Source organism: Myxine glutinosa, chromosome 12, assembly GCF_964187855.1.
Source record: "Myxine glutinosa chromosome 12, kmMyxGlut1.1, whole genome shotgun sequence".
NCBI lineage: Eukaryota > Metazoa > Chordata > Myxini > Myxiniformes > Myxinidae > Myxine > Myxine glutinosa.
The window spans coordinates 69,223,782-69,235,195 of record NC_136272.1 but is presented as its reverse complement, the minus strand read 5'-3'; the positions used below and the strand labels follow the sequence as shown (position 1 = coordinate 69,235,195).

Here is an 11,414-nt window from a genome sequence, read left to right as displayed (position 1 = left end):
GATCAGCTCCAGGCAGGCTCCCCTTTTTGGTTCAGCTTCAACAAAGGGTTAACGCCCGAAAACTCTGTCTTGCTTCCCACGGTAGTTATCGTACTTTGACCAATGGTCTGTTGATTCCATCCATTGTTCTACATGTCCGACAACTACTACCCTTCATGAGCAAGACTCCATCTTTTTTTTTTCTTTTTTTTTTTAATTCCGAAGGGTTCTCTCGATTACCACCGAACAGTTATCCATTCAAAGTTAAACATAATTTGAACACAATGAACAAACTTGGGAAATGAGAGTACAAGTCCAAAAAGATTAAAGACTTCAGAGTTGTTCAAGGGAGGTGCAAAGGTGCGAGTGCAAGACTTAAAAACCAAAACGAAAATCAAAACAGCACAGCAAATGATCAGGAGAAATTAAACATTTATTGGTGACAGATCTAGAAATGAGCAAACATTTCGCTGTTCAGGGTGATCAGCTGTACAACAAAAAGGAAGGCATAACGAAGTTGGCAGCAAGTTGAGATTTCACTTCACATGGCAAACAGAATGAGGAATGCCACCATGAGGCAGAACAACCCCATGGCTTCGGAGAGTGCAAAGCCCAGGATGGCATACGAAAACAACTGCTGTTTTAGCGATGGGTTCCTGTAAAGACAACGATCAAACAGGTTTGGTTTGTAGTGAAAATAACAAAGCCAAAAAAAACCACCAAAATGACAAATCGTCTTATAAACTCATCGGTCGTCATAACAATCTTCAGGGACCTTGTGATGTCACAAACCATTTCCTTAACACAGAATGGAGCAACTTAGGAGGGGAGAAGATAATTTTGTCCCCGTTATCTATAATAATAAAAGGCAGTGTCCGTCCGTCTCCTCCATAACTCCAAAACAATGAAACCTAGCGGCCCCAAACTTTCCATGCATACACCTGTACCTCCAACAGATTGCAATGATGAAAACTGGGTGTGTTATAACACCCTTTTTGAAGACGATTAACGAGGTGCTAAGAAAAAACCCGAAAAAGCCTAACCAATATGGCGGCCCGCCATCTTGGTCAGCCCACTGCCACTCACTGGGTTCTTAAGCCGCCATTTTATTTCAGCCTATTCAAACGTGCCTTGCATTGGAAACATGATCTATTATATCATTACATAATTATTGAAGTGTACTAGTACCCGACTGCAAAGCCGCAATGAGCCGGCGAAGCCAAAGCCTCTTGCCACTATTTTACCCATCACTGTGGCATCAGTAGGTTAGGTATTTGGTAGTAGGTAGGTGTAGTAGGTACCGTCGGTGTAGTAGGTGTAGTAGGTACCATTTGCATTCTGGATGAGATTAAAATTGATAAAATTTACTTCTTGATGAATTCGGTGAATTCCGTCTCAACTTCGGATATTTCCGGCCATGAAAAACTATCCCCTATGGCCGCGAGATTTCTAAAAAATAATTCTTCGTCAATTTTAGAATATTTGCTGCTGTTTTCACCCTCCGAAACGCGTAATAAGCTTTTTAAAAATATTTTTCAAATGCTCGAATCTCATTGGTTCCGGTGTTTGGTGACGATTTTCGTTGAAGATAACGAGGTTGGTCAACGTATTTTAATTACAAATTAGAGGTGCATTAGATTGTGAATCAAACAACGACGGGTGAAACAAACTCCTTTTGAACTTTTTCGCAATTGTTTTATGCAAACTTCCGCATCTGGTCGATGGCGGCCTCCATTGCGTGATTTGGTTTTAGAAATATTTTTTCAAATGCTCGAATCTCATTGGTTCCGGTGTTTGGTGACGCTTTTCGTTGAAGATAACCAGGCCCGTGCGGGCCGAGGTTGGTCTTAAAGTATTTTAATTATATATTAGAGGTGCATAAGATTGTGAATCAAACAACGACGGGTGAAACTCCTATTGAACGTTTTTCAATTTGTTATGCATACTTCCGCATCCGCAAGATGGCGGCCTCCATTGCGCTTCGGAAATCTCAAGCCAAGGGATACAGCATAATCTGGTTTTCGACATAATACGTACGCGTTTATTGACAACACCGGCTTCGCCGGCTATAATCAAAATCGGGTATGAGGATTGGATCCTGTAGACGAAATAAATGTCCAAATCTGGAGTGAAATCTGATAAAATTTACCATATCTAGTGATTCCGATAACCAAGTGTATATATTCATTTATTTAAGCGAGGCTGCCACTGGTGCTCGCACAGCGAGCCTGGTGTTGGCTTAGCGGCTAGGGTGCCAGCTTAGGATCCTAGGATCCTGGGTTCGAATCCCGGTCGATCGCTGAATTAACGCCGGGGGGTTGACTCAGCCTGTCATCCTTCCGAGGTCGGCAAATTGAGTACCAGTTCACTGGTAATTCCCTGTTTGTCGTAAAAGGTGACAGGAAGGGCATCCGACCGTAAAACATTGCTTCAAAAAGGGGACCATGGTGCCCGAAAAAGGCCAACCCCTGCTTTGCGGGGGGAAATGGCCTCTAAAGGTGTTTTTTTTGTTTGTTTTTAAGCGAGGCTGCCACTCTCCTTCTGGGGTTAGTTTTTAAAAAATTTAACTTGATAATTTTTAACTTCATTCATACTTCCATCGGATAGGGTGCGACTCCACTGCACTGGCATAGCGAAGGTAGTGGGAAGGTGGCGGCCGCCCCGAGCGGCACTTTGGGGGGCGGGGGGGGGGGTACACTTCTGGTCAGCCAAACACCCACTGCCTGGAGACGCATTGTTTTAATGAAATATTTTTAGCAAATGAACACTTGTTTTAGTCGTCGGAACCGCTGTTAAGCTTAACTCCGCAGTTCAAACCTTGAAAATCGGTTCAGATCAAGAGCCCGTAGAGCGCATTGCATTTCAGCTCTCAACCGTGTGTGAAAATGAAATAAATGTACGAACACCACCCCGTGAAGTCCGGAGTGTTGTATGGGGGTGGAGGGAGGAGTGGGAAGAGGGGATGGAGGGAGAGTTGTATGAGGATGGAGTGGTGGGGGGGGGGGTGGGGGTAAGAGGATGTCGGTCCCTGTACAGTGTACATAGAGTCCTGACATGGCAGTGCTCGTGCCTTAACTTATTTCCGCACAACGTTTTAAAACCAAAATGCAACGCGTTCCACAAACTCCCAACGCGAACCTCGAAATCCAAAGAGCGGAATCGAGCTAAACAGCAGTTCCAACTGCTAAACCCAGAATGCATCTGAAAATGCAAAGCCCGTCCACGTCCGTTTGTATTCAGACATCTTCTTCTTCTTCCGTATGCTCAAAATAACAAAAACAGTAAAAAAATTAATTGACAATTTAATGCAACCTTGACATTTGAGCTTTAGATCTAAAAAAAAAACAATCTGCTTCTAGCTATTGATTGGTGAACAAATTAATTGACCCAATATGTAAATTCTTAAAATGTCAGGTCAATCGCATGAAAATTGATGATTTTTGGTGATGCTGACATTTTGACAAAATTATTAATTTGCCTTCTCCATATTCTCATAATAAATGCTTTTGAGAAAATTTGATGACACAACTCAAATGGTAAAAGGTTACAGCCCTGGCACGCGCACGCACGCACGCACGCACGCACGCACGCACACACACACACACACACACACACACACACACACACACACACACACACACACACACACACACACACACACACACACACACACACACACACACACACACACACCTTATGGGTAGTTACGAGGGACGACAATTTGACAGGTTTTTAAATTTCCCTCCAGATGATGGACCCACATTGCATATGTTTTTGAATATGATTAACCACCACTTGAATGCTATTCAGGCTGCTTTTGCAAGCCATGGTGTTACAGTAGACAGAGCTCCCTTTTTGTTTTTAAGTACCCATTTTTTATTGACTGACATTTTTGTGCGATATACTTTCATTGTATTAATTTAAGAGTTGGTGTCCCAAATATTTTCGGCCATTTCAACCAGAAGCAATCAGCTTGCTAAGCCAGCCGTTCCTCATCATCCATTTTGTTGGAACGCTTGCTGGAGTGCTTAAGCTGCTTTGTGAATGCTCTGCAAATTAAGTGAGAAATGCCTGTGTGCTTAATTAATTAGTCACAAGGCCGGGGAAGTTTGTGTGTGTGAGACAATACCCTTTTTGAATATGATTAACGAGGTGACCCACCACTTGGTGAATGCTATTCAGGCTGCTTTTGTGAGCCATGGCGTTACAGTAGACAGAGCTCCCTTTTTATTTTTACGTACCCATTTTTTCATCGACTAACATTTTTGTGCGATATAGTCACTCTCTGCTTCCTCCCCCTCCCCCCCCCCCCCCCCCCCCACTTCCTTGCTCCACCCTCCTTCCCACTCCCCTCCCTCCTGTCTTCCCCTTTCCCCCTCCCTTCTCTCCTCCCTCCACTCCCTTTCCTTTCCTCCCCCTCCCTTCTCACCGTTTCCCTCCCTTCCCTTACCGCTCTCCCTTTCCTTCCTCCTCCCCTTTTCCCTTCTCCTCCCATTCCCTCCCTCTCCCCTTCCTCCTCTTCCCCTTCCTCCCCCTCCCCTTCCTCCCCCTCCCCTTCCCCTTCTCTTCTCTTCTCTTCTCTTCTCTTCCCCTCTCATCCCCCCCTCTCTTCATATTCCAGTCATAAAACAATTAATTATTAGCCGGGTACATTTGCCAGTGCAACACTAAATGGAAAGAGTTTTGTGCAAGTTTTTTTTAAAAAGATGCAAATTATGGTCGAATTACAGAAACATCACATTTGCAACTAACCAGACAATTCAAAATTGATGAATGCAAAATGACATCAGGCCCCCCACGCCAGCAGTTGCATCAGTGCACACACATCAGGGAGATGTTTACAACTTGTTGACTCCAATTCCACTAAGTCACATTCACAGATTAGTGGTTTTTGATAGGAAAATAGAGTAAAAACCAGATCAGATATAGAAATGCCCAGGGTTCAAATCTGACTTGTTTCACTTTAGTTGAAATGAGTGCAATGGCTGAACAAAGGAATATTGTTTCACGTGTTATCAAACAGAGTGACCACTATATTCGTCATGGGCGTGTGTCTGTGTCGCTGTCTGTCCGCAGCATAACTACCCGATGATATAATCCGATCTTGATGAAACTTGCGTGGGAGGTTGATATCATGATCTGGTTGTGTCCTGCCTTGAGTGGGCGTATTGTGCCCATTGTGGGCGGAGCCACGCCCGGAAAAGATGTCTTTTTATGGGGTAATCGAGTTCAAGCTACATCTTCTCCGAGGGAGTTGGTGGAATCTGTCAGGGGTTTTGATAGTTGGTTAGGCCAATGTCTTGTGCCTAGCCCCACGGAGCTCGATTTTTCATTTTCGCCCCAAGGTCAAGGTCATAAGGTCACAAAATTTAGAAAAGTCGATTTTTGATGGTTTTATTATATTGTTCGCTTCCTGATAGGGTGAAATGTCGTACATGATCTTATATTATCACATACATCATGAAATAAAAGTTTTCCAACAAATTTCAGAATCTTCGACCTTTGAAGGTCACAAAGGTCAAATTTTCAAAGTTGTCGGAATCGAACCGAATTTTCGGTATTGTGTAGCTAACTAACCTCATAACTGATTATACATTATTTTCTATCTCATTTCAAGGTCAGTAACCTTCGTTTTGATATTTCCAGGCCAGCACCACACACAATTACGTACAGCTGGCTCTTAAAGGCCTGCGCACGCAGCGCATTGGGACCCTTTGTAAATAGGCATGTACACCGCATGTCGGGGGCCGACAGTCTGGGCCTGTTTCGGTTATAGTCTGTCCTTTGTCATTGAATACCGCTGGCTCCTGAACCATCGTCGTCTCCTGACTAGTGAAAATACATTTTCAAAACAGTAAAAATAATAATAATAATAACAACATAGAACGGCACTCGGTACAGCATATACCTCCACCTGGCTGAACAGTTTGTTTTGTATCCTACTGATAGGCTGGATCTGAAACTGAAACTGAACCAAAATCAAATCGGCTTGTTCTTGTCAACCAACTCATCCACCAAGTTTTGTCCAACTCCGTCCTGTCCATACCTTTTGGAAATATCATGCTTCATTTTGTTTTTGGCGCCATCTCTCAATGAAGAATCACTTTTAAAATTTCCAGAATCTGGACCGGAACTTCACCAAAATCTAGTCAATGTGTCCTCATCACATTGCCAACCTCGCCACTAAGTGTTGACTGAATCTGCCCACAACTTTGAGATATCCTGCTCAAAGACAACAGACAGACGTGAAACCATAACCTCCGTCCACCTTCAGTGGAGGAGGTAGAGGGAATACAAAATGATGGCAGATCAAGGTTTTGAAATCATTTTGTGATGGTGACGACGATAACCAAATTATCTTTATGCATCTTGTCATTCCGCACCAAGCGATTACATGTGAAATCCGAGTCCCTCTGGCCTCAGGTTTATATAAAGTTTGTAATGTCAACGGGGTGGAATCAAAATCAAATGGACAAAATTTCAGTTTCTAAGCTTGTACGGTCAATTTGACACCTCACACCGAAACGGACATTTGCTACTGCTCAGGTACCGCTCCTACTCTCGCGAAATGGTGAACCGAACTCAAAATCGAATGTTAATGACAAGCGTAATGTACCGTGCATAACCGATGATGAGACTCCCAAAAACGGTGCCAATTCCAGCACCAGAACCAGCGACTCCCACGGTTGCAGCGCCAGCGCCGATGAACTTTGCGGCCGTGTCGATATCGCGCGTGCACGCGCTGGTCTGGATACGGCGGGCGAACGGCAAGAAGTGACCACTGGCTACCGGTAAACACGATTCAATCTGCAGTCAGGGCCAAAAGATAAACAAAGAGCGATCAAGAGGGGGCAACAAGCCGGATGTAGTAAAATTAACAAACAGCATAATTTAAATCTGCTTATAATCTCAAATTATACTTCAGAATTCTCATGGTTATAACGATTCCATAAATGTGAGGACACATTACAGAACAATGACCGATAAGAAACACTTCAGTTCAGCAACAGTAGTTTTCTAACGCCTCGTGCTTGCTGAAAACATCCGTCTTTATCTACTTTAAACGATGTGTATAAAAGCAAGTCGATGATTTACGTTGGATGCGTTCCGAAAAACTGAAGTGATATCAAACCCATACACTGTAAATTACACATTTTCTTATTTTTATGTTTTATTTACAATATTCAAAGTAGATCGGGTCTTGGATCATTCTCGTGTCATGGATCAAACTCCAGGATCAAACTCCTGGAACAAACTCCCACACTCCCATCAATCCCATCAATCCCACTCCTCCCTCCAGGTGCTCACCACCATCTCTTATCTTCCCCCATCCAAAACCTTGATCTTTTCTACCCCCGCTAATTCACCCCAGATCCACCTTGTTTGAAATTCCAACTTCTTTCCTGGAAGTCCTGGCAGTGTCCATATGTTTTAAACCTCTCCCACCCCACCTTCACATGCCCCCCCCCCCCCCAAAGCCCTCTCCCTCCCACAGATCTCTCGATGTCCCTGCTCTCAAATGTTGTGTTTGTGTCCTTCCCCCTTTCTCCCCATCTTGTCTACCGCTCCCCATGTTATATGTTTTATGTGTCGGTTTGTCTTTCTGTGTGATTAATGTTAGCTCTTTCACGAGCCTCGCTCGATCTTGTATACAAAAAAAAACAAGTACAAAAAGTTTTAATTAAAACAAAAGCCGCATCGATGTTACACAATGCCTAGATGCAGCTGTGCCTATAACCTCGATGTTATAGGCACAGGACATTCCTATTGATTCGATTACTTGATGTTATTTTTGTGCAAAGTGAAAATATATCTCGGCAATTTCCAGTGTGTGGCGACGAATTTTTAATATATCTCGGCATTTTCCCATCTGTTATTGCAGGCGGTGTATGACTGACCATGCCGCGATTGAAAAAAAAACTATATCTCGGCAATTTCCCGTGTGTGGCGACACGTGAACGAAGCTATGCTCCTCTCTCCACATTATTGTGACAACGTATAAATTAAATATTTCATCGTGACGATTGTCATCAAATGGACGAATTTTTAATATATCTCGGCATTTTCCCGTCTGTTATTTCAGGCGGTGTATGACTGACCATGCCGCGATTTAAAAAAGATATATCTCAATGGACTTGAAGTTACAGGCCTTTGAGAATTCATTTAGTTCTATAAAGGGCAACTTTCATCGGATTTCCTTCCCGTTTTTTTTCAACCGAGTCTAAAACTATGTTAGCGACTGTGAAAAATGAAATGATATATCGAATTTGATTTGAAATAAAACTGTGTGAGAGGAAGACACCACGGGCCTACAAAACAGGCCTCAAAGCTATGCGAGTTAATAAAATGGTGGATATTTGTTTATATGAAGGCTCTCCCAGAATGGGTGGAGCTATGGTTCCCAGAATGGGTGGAGCTTTGAGGTTTTGTCTTCTCTGCAAGAACAAGAAGAAGAACAACAACAACAGCAGAGGACACTCTATGACCAGCGTCTGCGACGCGGCTAAAAAAAATAAATCCAAAAAGGCTCCTAATGGGTGCAAAGAACAGCAATGACAAAAAAAAATGGTAAAAGTGGATTTGGAAGTGTTTGAAATGTTTACTATTGTCTGTGTTGTCCCACTGATTGATCAATAAGCTCGGAGTAATATTCCAGTCTGAACACATGGACATGGGTAAAGTGCACTAATGGAAACCGAGCAGAAAACAATGACCATGACAAGGTCAGGGGTCATCTTCATATTGTGCTCGCTATCAAGACAAATCGATTTTCTTTGTTGAATGTTTCTCAATGAATATTCACCCATCAATAAAAATTATTGCCAAAGAAGTCAAACGTTTTCTTTCCCAAGAGCACGAAAATGCCAAAATCTCATTCCAGAGGGTAAACCCTGCATGTACGTGTGACAAATGAATGTAAACAGCCTTCCACCAATTCAGCCAAAATAGAGTGGGAATTTTGAACAACCTTCGGTGCAACTCACCTGTTTGCTTTCGACCTCGCCTTGACCGAAAGTCGTGGCCGAAATGGGTCGTAGGAGTGCTCGAGACGCACAGCGTACCTAAGTGAGAAAGTGATGTTTGTTTCAAACCAACAATTTCATTTGATCAATGATTAACCATTTATGTATATTTGAAATAATAACAGTCCCATCTGATCCCCAAAGTATCCCACAACTTACAACCTCCCACTCACAGCCAATCTGTTTTCCAATCACTAATCCAGTTTCCAATCCAGTTGTTTACACAACCAGCCACATCACGAGATGGGTGGAGGTGCGAGATGGTAACCAGAAAGAAGTCCAGAAAATGCTATTCTGAAGGAGCGAGCACAAGAGGTTGTGACGAGATCAGCGTTTCTTAAACTCTGGGTCGTGACCCAAAGTTGGGTCGCCGAGCTGTTTTGAATGAGTCCTGAAGCCTTTCCAGGATATGTGCACAAGCAAACCACCCTGACCTACCTCAGCCACCGCCCACGCCGAGCCCCTATTCCATTGCCGACCACGCCGAGCCCCTCCTCCGCCGCCGACCACGCCGAGCCTCTTCCGCCGCCGACCACGCCGAGCCCCTCTTCCGCCACCGACCACGCCGAGCCCCTATTCCATTGTCGACCACGCCGAGCCCCTATTCCATTGCCGACCACTCCGAGCCCCTCCTCCGCCGCCGACCACCTCTTCCGCCGCCGACCACGCCGAGCTCCTCTTCCGCCGCCGCCCATGCCAAGACCCTCTTTCACTGCCGACCACACAGAAACCCTCCTACGCCGCCGACCACGCAGAAACCCCCCTCTGCCGCCACCCACGCAGAAACCTTCCTACGCCGCCGACCACGCAGAAACCCCCCTCCGCCGCCGCCCACGCAGAAACCCCCCTCCGCCGCCGCCCACGCAGAAACCCCCCTCCGCCGCCGCCCACGCAGAAACCCCCCTCCGCCGCCGCCCACGCAGAAACCCCCCTCCGCCGCCGCCCACGCAGAAACCCCCCTCCGCCGCCGCCCACGCAGAAACCCCCCTCCGCCGCCGCCCACGCAGAAACCCCCCTCCGCCGCCGCCCACGCAGAAACCCCCCTCCGCCGCCGCCCACGCAGAAACCCCCCTCCGCCGCCGCCCACGCAGAAACCCCCCTCCGCCGCCGCCGCCCACGCAGAAACCCCCCTCCGCCGCCACCCACGCACAAACCCCCCTCCCCCTCCGCCGCAGCCCACGCAGAAACCCCCCTCCGCCGCCGCCCACGCACAAACCCCCCCCTCCGCCGCCGCCCACGCACAAACCCCCCCTCCGCCGCCGCCCACGCACAAACCCCCCCCCTCCGCCACCGCCCACGCACAAACCCCCATCCGCCACCGCCCACGCACAAACCTCCCTCCGTCGCCGCCCACGCACAAACCCCCCCTCCGCCGCCGCCCACGCACAAACCCCCCCTCCGCCGCCGCCCACGCACAAACCCCCCTCCGCCACCGCCCACGCACAAACCCCCCTCCGCCGCCGCCCACGCACAAACCCCCCTCTAATCTTCGTCGACCCCCTATCCTCCCGAACCCAACTCATTTTAAAACATCAACTAAACAGAACTAAGGTGGTTGAAAAACCACGGCTGGGCGGACACCGCACATACGAGTGGTTAAAACAAGCAAAGGTGTCCGTCCTGTCAACCGCCACAAAACTCCGCATGTCAAGTATAATAATCAACAATTCTGTTTCAGCAGCTGCAGAAATTTAAACTCGTTTCCAGATTGCAAATCTACACAACTGTATTTCAAGTGAATATTTATATGAATCTGCTAATGCAATTAATACAAAACACGTTCGACCCCCTCATGATAAACCACCAAAGGGAGAAAAGGGCACGAACCAACACGGGTGTGGAGACGAACTTGGCGCAGGAGATCATGTTGAGATGCCGAATTACACGGAACAAAGCTCCGAATTGCTGCAATGCAAAGGAACATGGAGGTCATTCAGCGGTCTCGCCTTTCAGAAGCGATCGGCACGTTCATTACAAACAAAACAATGCATGCGCTTTGCGAGCGGCAGAACAGCAAACATTAGGAAAACGCTTTGGAAAACGTGCTCGAATCGGTTACCAAAGCAGATGCAAAAGATTCCACGAAAATACCGAGCTTAGGCCTGCATGACTTACCACAGACGTCTAGAGGATATTTGACTTTGCGCATGCGCAAACTTTACTCCTGCGTGACGAGGAACGAGTAAAACGGGAGGAAATATAATTCGCTAAATCCGTCTCTTAGATAAATTAAAAGTTTGTAAACTAAAATTCACCCTGAGTTTAAATTAAATTAGCTAAAATTTTATCTTGGAATTGTTATATGTCCGGTATAAGGAAACTAAAGAGCGAAAAAGCCAGCCTCGCCGTACGGAATACACCAATACACCCTAATTTTCTGAATGACGACAAGAACAACAGATAATTATTTAA

The 11,414-nt window shown here is 46.0% G+C and overlaps 1 protein-coding gene across 2 annotated transcripts; it reads right to left on the bottom strand.

Moving 5' to 3' along the window:
• Nucleotides 1-394: 394 nt before the first annotated feature.
• On the bottom strand, nt 395-11,185 carry LOC137437502 (ATP synthase F(0) complex subunit C2, mitochondrial). 2 transcript variants are annotated; one of them, XM_068131872.2, is made up of 5 exons: nt 11,118-11,185; nt 10,830-10,907; nt 8,964-9,041; nt 6,596-6,786; nt 395-635 (listed from the first exon to the last, which is right to left on the bottom strand). In XM_068131872.2, exons 2-5 carry the CDS (start codon nt 10,866-10,868, stop codon nt 521-523), a joined length of 423 nt encoding a protein of 140 aa, XP_067987973.1. In that variant the 5' UTR covers nt 10,869-10,907; nt 11,118-11,185; the 3' UTR covers nt 395-520. The 2 variants fall into 2 exon arrangements, with proteins under 2 accessions (XP_067987973.1, XP_078622120.1); XM_078765994.1 differs by having other exon boundaries at nt 11,062-11,118.
• Nucleotides 11,186-11,414: the final 229 nt, after the last annotated feature.

Bases quoted from the DNA above. Each gene is read 5' to 3' on its own strand.
- LOC137437502 (XM_068131872.2), bottom strand. From the start codon at position 10,868: ATGATCTCCTGCGCCAAGTTCGTCTCCACACCCGTGTTG. The intron at 6,787-8,963 runs GTGAGTTGCACC...CCCTGACTGCAG, and splicing joins GCGAGGTCGAAAGCAAACAG to ATTGAATCGTGTTTACCGGT. The intron at 636-6,595 runs GTACATTACGCT...TTGTCTTTACAG, and splicing joins CTCATCATCGGTTATGCACG to GAACCCATCGCTAAAACAGC.